The sequence below is a fragment of the Ctenopharyngodon idella genome, chromosome 3 (assembly GCF_019924925.1).
Source record: "Ctenopharyngodon idella isolate HZGC_01 chromosome 3, HZGC01, whole genome shotgun sequence".
In the NCBI taxonomy this organism is placed as follows: Eukaryota; Metazoa; Chordata; class Actinopteri; order Cypriniformes; family Xenocyprididae; genus Ctenopharyngodon; species Ctenopharyngodon idella.
The window spans coordinates 17,504,824-17,524,317 of NC_067222.1; the positions used below are offsets into that span (position 1 = coordinate 17,504,824).

General features: G+C 44.2%; 1 protein-coding gene across 11 annotated transcripts in view; it reads left to right on the forward strand.

Moving 5' to 3' along the window:
- LOC127508159 (uncharacterized) overlaps positions 1-19,494 on the forward strand; it is a 448,826-nt gene that overhangs the window by 100,336 nt on the left and 328,996 nt on the right. The window contains exons 1-3 of one of the 11 annotated variants that reach the window (XM_051885867.1): positions 11,156-11,453; positions 18,449-18,769; positions 18,881-19,183. The exons of 8 other annotated variants lie outside the window; for them this stretch is intronic. In XM_051885867.1, the coding sequence (XP_051741827.1) occupies positions 11,393-11,453; positions 18,449-18,769; positions 18,881-19,183 (685 nt within the window). In that variant the 5' untranslated portion in view covers positions 11,156-11,392. Of the gene's footprint in view, positions 1-11,155; positions 11,454-18,448; positions 18,770-18,880; positions 19,184-19,494 lie in introns of those variants that run through there. 2 more of the 11 variants (XM_051885866.1, XM_051885865.1) reach the window with 2 other exon arrangements.

Here is a 19,494-nt window from a genome sequence, read left to right on the forward strand (position 1 = left end):
TTGTTTTTAAAGCTATATTTAAAACATCAATCTTATAATATTGTGCAATTATGTAGTTATGTAAATAAACACAATAAGTGTGTGAATAAATCACTGCATATCAAATCCACCTGGTTTCTGTAACTATCTCCTCTGTAACATTATCGTAGTCAATGCAGAAATTATACATTCAGTCTTAGAATTAATTTACCAAGTTACCTATGATCGTTTAACAACAACAACAGTTAAGTATTTTAGCTACAGTAGCCTTAGCATATTAGCATCATAAGTAATACTTTAACACCAAATAACATATATTATGAACATTAACAATCATAACAAAAGTGCACATTAAAAAGAGTATCTCAAAAAGAGGAATTATTTGTCCACAGTTCAGATAACTTTACAGATTGAAAGTCCTTGTAAAGTTTCAAATTAAACTGTTATTCCCCTGTGTGGGATTACAAATTTAAGAATCTGTTTAAGATCTGCTGATCCTACATCCTGACATAACCTCACATGAAATACTAAGGTGAAGTATATTGTATTTAACATTTTGAGGTAAAGATAATGACAATTTAAGGAGATCAAGGCAGGCAGCCCAGGTGTCTGTAACATTAACCTTTTGTCTTCATGCACTTCCTAACCATTTGGCAGGACAAAGCTCAAGATACAGCGGTGCCTTTGTCTCTATGATAATGTAAAGGTATGGGTGATACTGTCAGACTGAGTGGATTAGCACCTATGCATTTGAATGACACCGTTATGCTGATTAGATCATGGCTGGGAAATGTAGGGAATGGGCTGATTCCTGCACTGCATTTGCATGCTTTGTTTAGATTGTCTCCACCTCTACTCTATGTATCCCTCCCCCTTGAATGTATATGAACTACCAAGTACACTGCCTTAGTTGGACTTGGATGACTACAGCGACGCACAGCGCGTTTCTCAATAAAGAGTAACTTCTGCTTGAAAGATATCCCAACGTCTCCTGGTCTCTGCTTCGATGAGGAAAAAGTTTCCTACACCTGTATGAGTGTGAGCATCGCATAACCTGATATTGCTGAGTTCAATATGTTCCTGGGTCAACATTTTTGTTGATCCTGGAACAACATTCAAATCAACCAATCAGATTTGAGGGACAAGTTTACAGATTATGTCAAGTTTAGGCTTAAAATAATGAATTGGTGCTTCTACATCAGTGTTATTCATCTATCATTTCCCTCTGATTTTTGGGATAACTTATGGGTAGGGTTAGGTTTAGGGGTAGGAATAGGGTTAAGACTAAATTTTCAGACCAGAATGTTGTTCCAGGATCAACAAAATATGTTGACCCAGGAATGCATCGAACTCAGCAATATCAGGACGTGCGTGAGCATCAGTAGCCATGAGTCGCATTGAAGTGATGTCATCTCCCTCTCTTCAATTGATTGGCTAGAGGAGGAGCTGTCAATCTAGAACTAGTGGACCAATGGTGACGCTTAAGCCTGCCCTAATTTACATAAAACTCAAACTGCAACATTTGGAAACGCAAGAGCGGAACATGGAAAGAAGAGCAAAGAGAAAAACAGCACAAGCGTACAAAAGAGTAAAATATGAGCAGAAAATGTAAGAGAGCACAAAGTACAGAGTAATAAAAGTAAAGAAAACAACTTTTAAGAACACATAAACACAAGTTTAAGATTTGTGCAATATCATTTTTAATGTGTTTAAAGTTTTGGTTCATGCTTGTTATTTTTTTAAATGCGCTTTTAATTTTTCAATTCACTCTTATTATATTTCGATCCGCGACCACGTTCTTTGCCATTCTGATAATTTTACATTATTTTTTTAAGTTTGTGTTATATATTTTTACATGTGTTTTTAAATTTTTGATTCACGCTTATTATTTTTTGATCCGTGACCGCAATACTTTAGGCAGGAATCTAATCCCATATAGAGACCTGCGCGGGACGGATTTTTTTGCGCCCACCCGCTCCCGCAAAAAACATGTTATATTTTCCCACTCCCGTCCACAACATTCATGTTTTGTCCCACTCCCGCCCGCAAAATCCACATAAAAGTAGCTTATATAGATTTTTGTCCGTACATCCATGAATATTAAGTTATGTGTCGCCCCAACATCCCAGCATAAACGCTTCTGATAAAATATTTGTTATTAAAGCATCAACATTAACAAACCACAGTTAGTTTTAACCGAAAAGCAAGCTGAGATCTGATATGATTTGACAGATGCTAGATCTTCTAATCGTGATAACTGAACTAATTGGCTAATTTGGTTCTTCAAATGAATTTGCGGATTGGATTAAAATATCTGTATTAAGTTGTCTAAAATTACTGCACGTTCTCGTGTTCCCTGAAAAGGGCAGATGTATCGATACTCGAAACCACGATCAGCAATGCAGTGATTGGCTGGAGTCAAGACGGCAACGTAATGACATCATATATTTAAAAAAGACACCTGACGAAAAACTTGATGAATTTCTAGACATTTATAAGGAAACAGCCAAGCGAATAAAATGACAGAAGAACGACATAAATGTTATAATAGATCAATTAAATGTGCACTGTTTTTTTTTTTGTTTTTTTTTACATGATTACCCAATTATTTAGGCTATATTCACGATTTGTAGTATTTGTACAGGCACTTTTTATTTCAATGTTGTAATTAGCAACTAATTTACCTTTGAAGCAGATTTGACAGCATTAATTAAAGTTCCCTTTCAGTCGGTCACGTTCAACGTACGTCAGTAGTAAAACAAGCCAATGGAATTAGCGTGCGATATTTGCATAATACACACCGCCCCCGCCAGGTGGGTATAAATACGGAAGCGGATGCAATCGCATCCTCTGTCTTTCTCTTCGGAGCCAACCTTGTGTTCCTGCTATCAAGACAGAGAGTGTGTCAGTCGTTTCCTTCGGTGCGCCTGCGGATGACCAGATGTCGATTGTGGCATCGGAAGGTGAGCAAGAGTCCTCGGGAGATGAAGACTCAGCTGCGTTGCCTCCCTCTGGGACTGTAGCGTTGCCCGAGCCTGATCCTAGGTTGACGGCTATGCTTTCCCGGGCCGCCATTAAGGTCGGGCTCGTCTGGAATCCTCCACCGCATCCTGAACCTTCTCGGTTGGATGATTGGTTTCTCGGGGCGGGCCGCGCTGGTACTCGGCCAAGGATCGCTGGGATCCTCCCAGTCGAGCGGTCTGTTGCAATGCAACTGTGTCCAACGGCCGCCGGCTGGCCCGGTGAACCGCGTCTCCGATCCCGGGCCTGTAAATTCTCGTCAGGGTTGACTGAGAAAGCTCCGGCGGTCCGCTGCTGCCTCCACCCCACCGCCGGCCGCACAGCCTCAGCCCGCTCATCGCCGAGGGCGCCCGCCTGCTTCGTCCTCCCCCTGCTAAGTCGGCCAAGCAGCAGCCTACACCCGCCAGAAAGCAGGCAGCCGGTCGCGGTCGCGGCGCCCAGCCCGCTCAGAACCCAGCCAAGCCAGGTGGCAAGAGATCTAGGAAGCGGTCATGAGACGGGCGACCTGGAGGAGAGGAATTCAGCTCTTCGGGAGATGATGCCTGCTTCTCTTCCTTCCCCGGAGGAGGGCCGGGGGGAATTTGTGTCTTGTCTCGTCCCGCCACTGGCTCTCCGGAGTCCAGCGGTACCCACTTTCTCACAAAAAGAGCTGTTTCCCAATCCTCCAGGTCCCAAGAGGACGCAGCTGGCAGTGTGCGAGGCCCCGCCTCACCACTCTCAGCCCCCTCTTACTTCGCCAACAGGTCCCAGTGTGTTGGTCGAGGCCGCATCCCATGTGCCGTCTCCCATACACTCTGCCACCTCGCAGAGTCCGACCCCACTTCGGGCCGCTATGCCGTCCGAGTCAGGTCCCTGCACTCTGCTTCGCTGCCCCACGCCCGGTACTGTGGTGCCTTTGGTCCTGCTGGCTCGGTGTCTGGAAGCCTGGCTAGCGCTTCCTAGCCCGTCCCGCTCAAGTCAAGTCAAGTCACCTTTATTTATATAGCACTTTTTACAATGTAGATTGTGTCAAAGCAGCTTTACATTGATAACTGGTACATTATTTGGCTGTACAGCAGCTCTTAAAAGAATAGTGTCAATGCAGGCAGATCAAAGCACTGTTGAATATCAAATGTCAAGTCAAATGTCAAGTGTCCCCAACTAAGCAAGCCAAAGGCGACAGCGGCAAGGAACCCAAACTCCATCAGGTGACATCAGGTGGCAGACAAGTGGCAAATACGTGTTTCATTCGTACCATCAGACTCGGCTATGCGATGCAGTTCGCCCGGCGTCCCCCAGTGTTCAGGGGTGTCCACTACACTCGCGTGTCCCTGGACAATGCACCTGTTCTCCGGGCGGAGATTGCTGTCCTCCTGGAGAAGGATGCAATCGAGCCAGTCCCTCCAGCCGATATGGAGTCAGGGTTTTACAGCCCCTACTTCATTGTACCCAAGAAGGGCGGTGGGCTACGGCCAATCCTGGATCTGCGTGTCCTGAATCGGTCCCTTCACAGGCTGCCATTCAAGATGCTTATGCAGAAGCGCATTTTCGAATGCATCCGTCCCCAGGATTGGTTTGCAGTGATCGACCTGAAGGAAGCGTACTTTCATGTCTCGATTCTGCCTCGACACAGACCCTTTCTACAGTTTGCATTCGAGGGTTGGGTATATCAGTACAAAGTCCTACCCTTCGGGCTGGCCCTGTCGCCCCGCGTCTTTACGAAGGTTGCGGAGGCGGCCATTGTTCCGCTCAAGGAACAGGGCATTCGCATTCTCAACTACCTCGACGACTGGCTCATTCTGGCCAGCTCGCGGGAGCAGTTGTGCGAGCACAGGGACATGGTGTTAGCTCACCTCAGCCGGTTGGGTCTTCGGGTCAACTGGGACAAGAGCAAACTCGCCCACGGGCAGAGGATCTCTTATCTCTGTATGGAACTGGACTCAGTCGCCCAGACAGCGTGCCTCACTGAGGAGCGCGTCCAGTCAGTGTTGAACTGCCTGAGTATGCTCAAGCGCAGGACAGTGGCCCCACTGAAACTTTTTCAGAGGTTCCTGGGGCATATGGCATCTGCAGCCACAGTCACGCCACTTGGATTGCTTCATATGAGGCGCTTCAGCACTGGCTCCACGGCCGGGTCCTGAGATACATTCCGTGTCCCCGTGACACCGAACTGCCGTCGCACCCTCACTCAGTGGTCAGACCCTTCGTTCCTGCGGGCAGGAGTTCTCCTCGAACAAGTGTCCAGGCATGCTATGGTATACACAGATGCTTCTGCCACCGGGTGGGGAGCCACGTACAAAGGGCATGCAGTATCAGGTCTGTGGACGGGGCCTCAACTGCATTGGCATATCAATTGTCTCGAGTCGCTAGCAGTACGTCTTGCACTGGGCAGCTTCAAGGAGCTGTTGACAGACAAGCACGTACTGGTCCGCTCGGACAGCACTGCGGCCGTTGTGTACATCAACCATCAAGGTGGTCTACGCTCCCGTCGCATGTCGCAACTCGCCCGCCATCTCTTGCTACGGAGTCAGAAGCATCTGAGGTTGCTTCATGCCATTCACGTCCCAGGCGTGCTCAACTGTGCAGCCGACGAGCTCTCACGGCAGCCTCCGCTTCCGGGCGAATGGAAACTCCATCCCCAGGTGGTCCAGCTGTTTTGGCAGCGCTTCGGGGCCGCACAGGTAGATCTGTTTGCCTCCCCGGACACTGCCCACTGGCAGTTGTTCTATTCCCTGACCGAGGGCACGCTCGGCACGGATGCTCTGGCACACAGCTGGCCCCGGGGCCTACGCAAATATGCATTTCCCCCAGTGAGCCTTCTCGCACAGCTCCTGTGCAAAGTCAGGGAGGACGAGGAGCAGGTTTTCGGATCTGACGCTCCTCGCGACAGCGCCTCCTTGGCCCATTCCTCTGGGGAAGGACCTTCTGACTCAGAAACGGGGCACCCTCTGGCACCCGCGTCCCGACCTGTGGAAACTCCATGTTTGGTCCCTGGGCGGGGCGCGGAGGTTCTAAGTTATCTCCCCCAGTTTCATTTTCATTTATCTTTCACTTCCGCTAGAGCTCCTTCCACTAGGAACCTCTATGCGTTGAAGTAGAACCTGTTCGTCGAATGGTGTTCCTCTCACCGAGAGGACCCCCGATCATGCTCGGTTAGGTCTGTGCTTTCCTTCCTGCAAGAGGGCTTGGAGCAAAGGCTGTCTCCCTCCACCCTCAAGGTGTATGTTGCCGCTATTGCCGCACATCACAATGCAGTTGAAGGTAAGTCATTGGGGAAGCACGACCTGATCGTCAGGTTCCTGAGGGGGGCGAGGAGACTGAATCCGCCTCGCCCTTCCTCTATACCCTCTTGGGATCTCTCCCTGGTACTTACATCTCTTCGGGGTCATCCCTTTAAGCCTTTGCAGTCAGCTGAGTTAAAAGTACTGTCCCTTAAGACCGTCCTCCTGGTTGCATTGGCCTCGGTGAAGAAGGTAGGGGACCTGCACGCATTTTCAGTCGACGAATCATGCCTGGAATTCGAGCCCGGTGACTCTCACGTTATCCTGAGACCCCGGCCTGGATATGTGCCCAAGGTTCCTACCACTCCCTTCAGAGATCAGGTAGTGAATCTGCAAGCGTTGCCTTCGGAGGAGGCAGACCCAGCCCTGGCTTTGCTCTGTCCCGTCCGCGCTCTGTGCCTGTACGTGGATAGAACGCAAAGCTTTAGGACCCCAGATCAGCTCTTTGTCTGTTACGGAGGCCAGCAGAAGGGAAAGGCTGTCTCCAAGCAGAGGATGGCCCACTGGATAGTGGACACCATTGCCTTGGCTTATCAGTCCCAAGGCGTGCCTTGCCCACTAGGGTTAAGAGCTCACTCCACTAGAGGAGTTGCCTCTTCCTGGGTGCTGGCACACAGCACCTCGCTGACAGATATCTGTAGAGCTGCGGGCTGGGTGACTCCCAACACGTTTGCTAGATTCTATAGCCTTCATGTGGAACCGGTATCTTTCCGTGTACTCGCTTCCAGTAGCGGGTAAATGCGAAGAACCCGTTCTGTGTCGGCTTGCAATGCCATTCCCGCCCCCTGGCCCAGATACGTGCATCCATTTACTCCAGTAGAGTTCCTCGCTTGGCGAACCCTGTTGAGTTCCTCTGCCTCCCCTTGTGGCTCGGACATTGCGGAGTGTCTGATGCCAGGCCAAAACGTCCATCACCGACGTTGATGTTTGGCTGGGTGCCATATGTCGTGACCCCTCCATGTGAGTGGTCCCATATGTGTATTGTCCACAGTCAAACTCCCCACGGTGAGCCCGTGTCTTTCCCTTAGCAGAGCCAGCTCTGCTGTCACCTGCCAGATGAGTCTCCCCCTATCTCTAGGCTGGAGCCATCCCAGGGACTCCATATGCGTACTGCCCACGGCCAGTCCATATGTGTATTTCCACGTAAATTCCTCCCCTGCGGGTAGGTTGTGGCCTCCGCAGCATCCCCTACGGGTTCACTTCCCCAGTGTTGTCTAAGTCTTACTGTAGTGGGTCTTGTGGAACAGCAGTAGACTCTCTCAGTGTAAGCTCACCCCCTTCTCCGCCCCCCAGGTGCGCCGGGTGGCTGGAGCTTATGCTTGGCACAGGAAGGGGTCAGTAACTATGGCGTTTTATTTGGGATCCCAATTCGTTGGTCACTACTGACGTACATCGAACATGACCGACTGAAAGGAAACGTCTCGGTTATGTATGTAACCCTCGTTCCCTGAAGGAGGGAACGGAGACGTACGTCCCGTCGCCACAGTTCCTGTGCCCTCGCTGTAGTGCAGACTTAACACTCAGAGGTCAGCTGGTCACGTTGGCGATACCACCTTGTTTTTTTCTAATCAGTATGAAAGGGACTCAAAATACTCTGTCAATTTTGCACATACAATTAAGAGTTATACACCATTTTAATCTGTGAAATATCTTCTTTTATTTGTGTACATTGAGTAAAAACAAAATGATGTGCTTTTTGCAAAATAAAGAAAACTAACATGATGCATGATCTTTCGTGTCCCTCTGAACGAAGTCCAATCTGATAGTTCTCAGAAAATGAACTGTAACTTAGTGAATACTAATCACAAAAAAATGAGACTTATGTCTAAAGAAACGTTGAAATGTCAGATTTTAAATCGTGTAAGTCAAATCGAAAACAAAAATTCTCTGTTTATGTAATCTGAATGAAAATAGAGACATGTCAGACGTCCGTGAGTCAGCTCATTATCCGCTAATGTGGCCACGCCCACGGAGCGAGCACTCTATTCAGATGCAAATTCTGAGGCAATACATATACATTGTCGCAATCATGTATTATCTTCAGAAGTGTTTATCTGCATGTTATAGCCATGGTTAGCGATCTCTGGAAGCCTCTGTTAGTTCCTGGAATGTCACATGGTATGCCTATTCTTCACTAAGTCATTTGTGGACTAAATGTGCACAGAGCGCCCTCCGGCTGCAAGTGTGAATTGAAAACACAGTATCCAGCGCTCATAGTGATGACAATAAATATTGAATAAATATTACTCCTCTGTATAGAAAATTGACATAAACATATGAGAATCCATCAATATTTCTCCAAATGTGCATGCTTTTAAGTTAAAAGCCCTGATGGATGTTGTTTTGTCAAAGGTAACGACTCAACGACGCATAGGCTATTAATAAATTATGGTCACTATAAGAGAAAAAAAGAGGTCAAAATGTGAAGCTTGAGTCTTGATCTTTTTAATGATGTACAGTTTGTCAACTGAACATTAATCTACATAGCACATGCTAATAAATTATTTAACATGTATATTTAATGAACAAGTAAGATATTACTTGTCACTGGCATTAGCACAGTCATTGCTTGTAGAGCCAATGTAGTGTTCAAAGAAACTTCAACATTACAGAAACTCCTTTAAATGTCAAACATAACAGAATTAAACACTAACAGGTCTTTACCTTCACTAAAAACAAATAAATTAACACTTAATTTCAACATTTATTTGTCCAGTCTTATGCAAAGCATGCTGGGAACCTCATTTCCGAAGTTAAGGCAAGGCAAGTTTATTTATATAGCACATGTCATATACAATGGTAATTCAAAGTGCTTTACATGAAAAGGAAACAAATACATAAGAATAAAAATGGAATGCATAAGACATAAAAATATCAATAAAAGCAGAGAATACCTCTATCTGGATGGAAGAGTCAGAGAGTTTCAGTCAGAATATTTGTCAGGTATCTGTGTGTTTAAACAGTACCCTCACATGAGAAAAGCCAGAAACATGCAGCCCTGGATCATTGGCATCACCACCCATTGGCGCCTAAATAATCTATTTAACGTTTCCAACAGAACAGATTTTTCACCTAAAATCAGCCAGGAAGAGCTCTAGGACTGACCCTCTAGTCCACACTCAGTTAATTTGGTCCTCGACCTCGGGTTCATCACAGTGCTGTCCCAACTACAATGGTTTATCCCTTTTTTTCCCAAATCTTTAGTATAATTTTTTATGTAATTTTTAATTTGTCCCCATATTGGCTGTCTTTCTCTATGGTTTTCTCTCAGTGCCTAAATGATCTGTTGGATGTCTCCAACAGATCCGATTTTTCACTTAAAATCAGCCAGGAAGAGCTCTAGGACTGACCCTCCAGTCCGCACTCGGGTTCACTCAAACCCATTACTCTCACCGCGCGGTTTCAAATTCTCAAAGAAATCTCTTAACCACACTGGCTTATCACAGAGCTGTCTCAACCACTATGGTTTATCCCTTTTCCCCAAATCTTTAATATCATTTTTAATTTGTCTCTTTCCAGAGAAATTTGATGCCACCAGGGCTAAGAGCACAAAGGCTTACTTCCCAATTCTCCCAGCTCATCCAACCAGACAGCAAGATTTAAAATGCATTAAAAAATAAATAAATAAAAAAATAAAATAAAAACAAGAAAAATAATTAAAAGTACAAACAGTTCGGACATAGCACAGTGCTCAATCGGTAAATGCACAGCTAAGCAGAAGTGTTTTGAGTCTGGATTTGAATGTGAATACTGTTGGAGCACATCTGATCTCTTCAGGAAGCTGGTTCCAGCTGCGGCTGGCGTAACAGCTAAAAGAAGACTCTCCTTGTTTAGAGCGAACCCTTGGTATTTCTAACGGATGTGATCCTGATGATCTGAGTGATCTGTTAGGTTTATATTCTATGAGCATATCTGCAGTGTATTGAGCTCCTAGACCACTGAGTGATTTATAAACAAGTAACAGTACTGATCAATTCTAAATGCAACTGGAAGCCAGTGCAAGGACCTGAGGACTGGTGTGATGTATTCATATTTTCTGCTTCTGCTCAGTGTTCTGTACGAGTTGCAGATGTCTTATGGTGTTTTTGGGAAGGCCTGTGAAGAGTCCATTACAATAATCCACCCTGCTGGTGATGAAAGCATGAACAAGTTTCTCTAAGTCTTGACTGGAGACAAAGCATCTAATTCTTGCAATATTTTTGAGATGATAGTTACTGGATGTCCACTCAGACTTATGGTCAACTGTACTCACATAAGACAATTCACACCAATCAAGACAATTTCATTAAGTTGCTACAAACTATAAAAAAAAAGGTTTAATTAAAACAATAAATTACATTTTTTTAACTTGCAACCATGCATTTATTTAAGTTGTGGTAACAGGTCCCCTGAATTACTTCTTAGAGTTGTCTTGTGAAGTGTTTTCGCTCCTTTGTTTTCCTGTCTTGTTGGGGGATTTATGTACGTCTGTTGGTGCAGCAGCAGCGTGTCTTACATGTTCACAGCAGCAGCATGTGTATCAGGTAGTGTTGGCCGAACTGTTCAAGTGTGCATGAAAGCGACACACTTATAGTGTTGTAAAAATGCATGTTTATACACAACTTTATGTACATATTTGATTTTTGATATTTTTTACTTTAAGATAAACAACTAAATGTTTGTTCAGTCGTCCCTGTGTAACTGTGTTTAGTAATTCTTGTGCTTCCAATAAAGTTATTGTACAAAATAAGTGTCCAAGATCATAAGTGTGGATACTGGGTGTGGAAGTTTGGTGTCAATATGCAAAAGCGTTGCAGAGATAAAATAATTTTGGCATTATACAATTACAAAAGTTTGGTATATCAGCAATCAGTTTTTTTTTCCCCTGTCTGAAGAATGACTGTAGGTTAAAACTCTTGAACATCAACCATGAGTTGCTCTTCAGGAACTCTTCCTATTACAGTAGAAGTATACTGTACATTACTCCATTATGCATTGACATCGTGACACTACTGTAAATAGCAACTCTAAACCAGAATTTAAGCACTCGGTTGGTCAGATCAGAGGAAGTTCACAACCACAGGAGGAGCTGATGATGATTAAAGGAGGAGCTGTAACTATATAATGAAGAGAGAGACTGACAGAAACAGAAAATGGCTGATAAGTGTGATCTGTGTCTGCTGGGACTGATCATTCTCTCTTCACTTCTCACAGGTAAAGAAATCTGGATTTTTTCTAAAGACATTTAGTGGAATTAGTCTGGAAAGAGTTGATTTGAACATGCTCAGTTTATTCTTGCACACATTCACGTTGTGATCTCAGAGTTGTGTATTGATACATACAGATCATACTGTATTATTCCTGATACTGGACATAGAGTCACTCAAACATCTGATGATCAACAATTATCTTCATATTAAGAGATTTCAACAGCTCTCTGATCAAGACAAATACTTTATTCTGGAGAGTGTGTTGTTTGAATTAATGAGGAAAAAAGACGATATTTGAATCATCTGCTTTTTATGCTGATATCCAATTTTTTTTAACTTTTTTTTTTTTTGATATCCAAATACTTAAGCAACTTTCAATCTGGTTTCTGACCACAGCACAGAGACAACGCTCATAAAGATAATAAAGGCTGTGGGAAGTGTGTCAAGGGCGCAGGTTGATGTTTTAAGGTGCTGTACTCTTTCTTTCAAAATTTTACCATCAATTGCTTCAAAATCAGACATAATAGCTACTTTCTGAGGTTGTGATCTGATCTGTTTTACCCCAGTGCAGCTCAAGGATGTGCTGATCGCCTTTCTGATACTATTGATTTTCTCAGAGAAGAAGGAAACAAGCTGTCTGAGAGCATTTCACTGAGAATCTGACTTGGGGGGTTTGTTAGTCTTTCTACAGTAGCAAAAAGAGTGCGGGTGTTGTTTAAGTTGCTGTTTATAATATTTGAGAAAAGGGTCTGTCTAGCTTTGCCTAGTTCCACATTGAAAGCATGAAGGTTCTCTTTATAGATGTTATAGTGGATTTTGTAAGGAAACCTGCATCGGCCCAAAAACGGAATCCGACGGCCTGGGTGAAGGTTAACGCGTGTATGTCTTTTCAGCGCATCTGTGAAGTTCACTTAATTTCACTCGTTTAATCCGATTCCAATTTTAAATGATTATTACTCTTAGGTTTTGTTCCCAATTGGAAATTAATCATTTGTTATGTATTAATTTTGATTTTTGATTATTCTGGGTATCTCATAATTTCAATTATTCGTTCATTACGGTCTCATCATCGCTTAGAGAATTTCACATCGGCCGACTGCGTTCTCACGGACATAAATTCGCCAGTTTATGATCTAGTCAGAGGATGCAGAGTTAACTAATGCATTTGAGTCGAACCGCCACATGCTTGTTCATACAAAAATACAGTTTTCTTAGTCACGATACTGCAACTTGCTAATTCAATAACAGACAAACTCAAAAAGTCCCATGATGTGCCAATATGCTCCTTTCATGGGGCTCTCTGGCTTGGCCTGTCCTGACGCAGATTTACGGAAATGACGGACTCCATAATCTACTGGTCATAATGATTTCAGAAGAATCCAGAGTAAATCAAATATAACATTTTATTTGTCAAGTAAAAATGTATCATGTCAATTTCATAGTTGGACAATTATAAGCCAATTCAGAAATAATAAATGCATAACATCAACTGAAATGCACATGCACACAGTGGTGGATTAGTGTTTGAAGATACTTGTCCACCACTGTGTGGGGGTCTCTGGCTACAGAAAAATCCCCCCTGACTGCTTTGCACTTTACCTTATATACAGACCAGAACAAAAGGATTGTAAATTTTTATTACACCAACACCTGTTTTGGGGGGAGAGGAGTGGGTTTTCAGAAGTGACACCACCCAAAAGAAGGACAGAATTTTCCTTAGTTTTCAATCTTCTTCATAATACCAGTGACTGCTGTGAAATTGAGACCATTTTACCAATCACACTGAGACATTTAAAATGATATCAAACATGAAAGGAATAAACAACAGATACACCAGATACATTATACTTCTTGGAGAACTTTCAGTGACTTGAGTCAGGGGGAAAGGAAGGAGGGTGTGTGTGTGTGTGTGTGTGTGTGTGTGTTGGGGGGAGGGCTATTGCATCCTGTAGATGTGTGAGGGCAAGGCGTTGTCCTATGCTATTTCTTTGAGATCTTCTCTCCAGATAAGCTTTATTGCTTTATTGCAGGGTGCTTGGTCTCAGTTTTTGTCTTAGCAGGAAAATCAAGTCTTACAATTTCAAGTTTTGTCTTTCGCCACATGTGCTCAGCTTTTCTGCATTGTCTTTTCATATTTTGCACTGCTGAGTTTCTGCAAGGCGCTTTTTGTCTGCTACACTTCTTCCTGATTTTTTACAGGAGCAATGTTATCAATAACATTCTGTACTTTTGTGTTAAAAGAATCAAGGAGAAAATCAACAGAGTCTGCAGATATGCTCGGTGTTAAAGATATAGCCTTCATAAACAGCACACTAGTGTTCTCATTTAAGCATCGCTTTTTGACCAAAATAGATCTAGATTCAACAGTAGGAGAGATCAATATATAAAAAAAAATACAGAAATGATCAGATAGTGCTACATCCTTAATGACAGTGGATGAAATGTTTAGACCCTTACTGATAAATAAATCTAGAGTATGTCCACGATTGTGCGAGAGTCCCCGCAGAGAGCTTGGGGTCCGGGGCGGTCAACACAGCCAAAGCCTTCGAGGGGTAGGGCGGATCTGCGGACCGTCATTATCGCCAAGAAGGCTTAGAAGAGGTCCTGACGCCAGTGGCTCAGGACCTGTGAGGGCAGCCCCCTCCGGAGAGGGTCCTATATTAAAATCCATAAAGCTAACCCCTCTCCGGTGCCCTCAGGGGGCCGTTCTGCCAATCCTGCCACCTCGTGTGCTTCAGGGCGCAGCGGTCCCCACCGACCCTCTGAGGAGGGCCGGTCATCACTTGATTCGGCTGTTCCCTGCCGGTTCGCCGCTTCAGGGCGCCAAGTCAAGTGCTCGAAAAACACCAGAGGCCAGTCTCGAGAGACTGGTTCCCTTAGTAAATTTTCTGGCAGAATGGAAACTTCTCCCAAATATCTCGAAATGGGTGCTGCTCACAATAGAAAAGGGTTACAAAATTCAGTTTGGGTCTCGCCCGCCCCAGTTCAACGGGGTCCTTCCCACAGTGGTGGCCCCCAAGCAGTCTCTGGTGATGGAACAAGAAGTTATGACGCTCTTGCAAAAAGGAGCTATAGAAAGGGTTTCTCCTCCCAGCAAGCTGTCAGGGTTTTACAGCCGCTACTTCATAGTTCCAAAGAAGGATGGAGGGCTGCGTCCCATCATAGATTTACGTGTGCTAAATCACTCTGTGCAAAAGCTCAAGTTCAAGATGCTCACACTCAAACAGATTATCCCACAGATCAGGTCCGAGGACTGGCTTGTGGCGATAGACCTGAAAGACGCTTACTTTCATGTATCCATCCATCCTCAACACAGGAAGTTCCTCAGGTTTGCTTTCGGGGGCGAAGCTTACCAATACAGTGTTCTTCCCTTCGGCCTAGTACTATCACCCCACACGTTCACGAAGTGCGTGGATGCAGCTCTGGCTCCATTAAGACTCTAGGGCATCCGCGTACTTAACTATATCGACGACTGGTTGATTATAGCTCAAACCGAACATCTGGCAGCTCAACACCGAGATGTTGTTCTGTCCCATATGAAGAGGCTTGGGCTGAGGCTCAATGCCAAGAAGAGTGTGCTTGTTCCGGCTCAAATTACCAACTACTTAGGGGTAGTTTGGGACTCCACCACGATGCAGGCACAGCTGTCCCCTGCTCGTGTGAGTTACATTCTCAGGGCCGTGAATGGGGTGAAACTAGACCGGTCACTCACTGTAAAACAGTTTCAGAGACTGTTGGGTCTGATGGCAGCTGCGTCCAACGTGATACCTTTTGGCCTGCTGTACATGAGACCCTTACAGTGGTGGCTCAGGACCAAGGGGTTTTCTCCGAGGGGAAATCCTTTTCGCATGATCAAGGTCACGCGGCGATGCCTTCGTGCTTTGGTCATGTGGAAGAAGCCTTGGTTCCTGTCCCAAGGTCCGGTGTTGGGGGCTCCTTGTCGTCGCGTAAAGATAACAACGGATGCTTCCCTCACGGGCTGGGGGGCGATCATGAGTGGTCGCTCAGCTCAGGGTCTCTGGGAGGACCATCAACTTGGCACATAAATCGGCTGGAAATGATGGCGGTATTCCAAGCATTAAAATATTTTCTCCCAGACCTGAGAGGCCACCATGTGTTGGTCTGTACAGACAACATGTCGGTGGTCGCATATATCAACCACCAGGGGGTCTGCGGTCTCGCCATCTATACAATTTGGCCCGTCGGATCCTCCTGTGGGCCTGTGGGAAGCTCCTCTCACTGAGAGCAGCTTACATCCCAGGGCATCAAAATGTGGGAGCAGATGCCCTGTCGAGGGAGGGGCCGAGGCCTGGGGAGTTCAGGCTCCACCCCGAGGTGGTGGAGCTCATTTGGAAAAACTTCGGTCGAGCAGAAGTCGACCTGTTTGCTTCAGAGGAGTCAACCCAGTGTCCACTATGGTTCTCTCTGTCACATCCAGCACCATTGGGTCTGGATGCCATGGTACAGACGTGGCCGAGGCCGTGTCTGTATGCATTTCCCCCGTTCGCTCTGCTCCCGGGAGTTCTGGAGAGGGTGCGCCATAAAACAGACCAGCTGTTTGTATGCTATGGGTCTCCTAAGAAAGGAGGCCCGGCGTCTAAGCAGAGGATGAGCAAGTGGGTGGTTGAGGCCATCTCACTCGCTTATGAAGCGGCCGGGCAGCCATCTCCCTTCGCTGTCCACGCCCATTCGACTAGGGGTATGGCGGCCTCCAAGGCGCTAATGTCAGGAGTTTCCATCCACGACATATGTGATGTGGCTGGGTGGTCCTCCCAGCACACGTTTATTAGGTTTTATAACCTTGATGTCGGCTCCACTCCGAGGTCAGTTGTGCTGTCTCAAGATAACAGACAGGTACTTGGCACTACGGTGTAGTTGGGATAGCGTTCCCAATGCGTATGACGCAGCGTCGACAGTTCCCATGAAAGGGAATGTCTCAGGTTACGTATGTAACCCTGGTTCCCTGAATAGGGAACGAGACGCTGCGTCGCTTTGCCGTACCCCCAGCGTACCTGTGAGCGTCTTGCTTCAGCCATATTTCAGAAGCTAGCGTTCTTTGTTCTGAGTATGCTTTATAGTTTCCTGGTCCGTGACGTCACCGGCTTCTGACGTCTCGTCATGTTATTGGTTAGATTCACAAGTGCTTCACGACGCAATCACGCAGAGGCATTCCCAATGCGTATCAACGCAGCGTTTCGTTCCCTATTCAGGGAACCAGGGTTACATACGTAACCTGAGATGTTCTAAAGCAGGATAAAACCTTGTATGTGGTTCATTCACTTCATGTTTTTAGAGATTAAAAGTTTAAACAAGAATCTCTAGTTTTCATTCTTGCTGTTACTTTTACTTTTTTAATACTCAAGTACAATTTTAATGTGGTACTTTTTTACTTTTACTCAAGTATGATTCTGGCCAGATACTTTTACTTTTAATTGAGTAAAATTTTCACTCAGTACTTGTACTTTTACTTGAGTAACATTTTTGAGTACTTTTTACACCTCTGATTTTCTCTCTAATCCTTTTGAATGTAGGAAGTTGTGTTTTCCCTCCTCCCGAATGTAAGCTGATGGCTGCTGTCAGTGGGAGGCTGGTCGGATAAAAATTTCCCTTTTTTATAGTAATCTTCCAGTTAAGAAGTTTCTAGTTTTGGCGTTGGTGCCAAGCTTTGTCATTTGAGCACTGTGCTGATTTGCTGTAGTTAAAATTAGGAGATAAATATAAAAGTGATAGAGCAAAGTGCAGAGCAGTAAGCAAGAGTGTCCGAGCAGTAGCGAAGCAGGAAGCATATGTCAATAATCTTACTCTTAGTAAAAATGTATGGCCCATCATAAAAAGGAGAATCAGACAACGATGACCACAGACTGTTGAGTAGATGTCTTGTATCAGGCGAGATTGGGTATAAATTCTACTTGTAAAATTGCAACAATTGGTCTCCTCAATTCCCAAATGATTAAAATTTTTTATTAAAAGGAAAGGTGATGTGACACAGTGGTAAACATAGCTCTGTCCAAACTTTTCTAGAGTGTGTTGCAGCCATCAAAATCAAAATGTATTTATACTTACAGAATACAATAAGTTTCAATACAAAGTTTTTTAGTGAAAACACTGGAAATTGTTTCTTTGTACTTTTGTCAATTAAATATAATTTTGAGGGAATTAACAAATCACAGATTCTTTATTTTACTGCATTTTACAAAACGTCCTAACTTTTCTGGAAAAGGGGTTTGTAGTTGGAGGCGCTCTAACATGTGAGGGTAAAAGATCTCAAAGTCTAGATGAAGCTACAGAGAAGATCCGTCACCCCTGAGTTTAATCTAGAAACAATTAAAGCAGCTGATCAGAGGAACTAAGAGATCTAGTAGATGTCTGCTGTTTTAAAAGGTCTGTGAGGTAAGGTGGTGCCAACACATTTAAAGATTAGAAAACAAACAACAAAAGCTTTAAATTGTAGTGTCCCTGTCAGCATCCTAGCAGCTGCATTTTGGACTACCTGCAGACGTGACAACGCTATCTGACTAACTCCTATATACAGAGAATTGCAATAATCAAGACTTGAAAAAATAAAGGCATGAATGACTTTCTCAACTCCTTAAAAGAGAGAAACGTCTTGACTTTATCCAGAAGTCTCAGTGGAAAAAGCTGGACTTGATAACAGCATTTATTTGCTTATTAAATTTAAAAGCTTTGTCAAATAAAACACTCAGATTCTTCACCACCATTTTATTATACGAGACCAGTGGACCAATATTAAAACTATCAGTCAGTCAAAATGTTATAATTTCTGTTTTGTTTTCATTGTTTTTTTTTTTAAAAAAGAGACTCACTCAATTGTGGGTAATGAGAGCTGAAGAGAGCGCTGTTCATTCACTCCCCACACCTACATTTCCTGCTGGTACTAAGCCTCGAACCCACGGCGGTCAGGTTACAAGTCTGACTCTCTAACCATTAGGCCTGCCCCTAATATATATTAACAATCACTCAAATGTTCTTGTGTTTCAGGTACCAGTGGATTGAATGATGCTCATGTGTTCAACAGCTCTGGTGAAAATGAAACTGTCCGTCTGCCCTGTAATAATGCTCTTTCTGACTGTAAATCAACTACATGGATCTACAGCAGACATTCAGCAGCAGTTGAACTGATTGGTTTAGGGATAAAGAAGAAAGACACAGAGAGACATGAGAGACTGAGTCTGGGGTCTGACTGCTCTCTGAACATCAAGAACATCACAGAAGAAGATTATGGATTATACATCTGCAGACAATATGTGAATGACAAACAACCGGCAACTGATGCACGTGTTTTTCTGCATATTCTTCATGGTAAGTTTATGATTATGTGGTCAATTTAAAAAGGAAATTCTCCTTTTAAACTCACGTTTGCTGAAAAGACTCAAGTCTGTCGTGTGATTTGTGTCTTGTGTTTGGTTTCAGTGTCTCCATCATCATCATCATCCTCACAGACTGAGATCAGTCCAGGTCGCTCTGTGTCTCTGTCCTGTCAGTTGTATTCTAGATTCTCCTGTGATTCTGAGGGACTTCAGCTGTTGTGGGTGAATCAGGCTGGTGTTGATCTGACGACAGACTCCAGATATCAGATATTATTCTCATCAGATCACTGTATCATCAATCTGACTACAACACTCCTGAATGAAGATGACAACAGAGAGTGGAGATGTCAGCTTACTCTCAGAAATCAACTCCAGACCTCAGTCAGATACACTGTCAAGTATTCAGGTGAGAAACAACTATTACTACTGTAAAATATGATGTTAATGTCCTACAGATGAACATCTGAACATTCATCTTCTGATTCAACAACACTGATTCCAGTCAGCAGCTCAAACTCTGAGAAGAAATCAAAGCCTTAAAAGCTAATTTAAAGATTATACTAGAGCAAATATACTCCATCATATATATGTGAATGATAGAATTGAGGTTTTTTTTTTTTTTTTTTAGCTTAAATGCTCATTATGATTTTAATCATTTATTAAACACAAGTCATCTCATGTTAATGTGAACATCTTCAGCACAATAACTGAGTCACT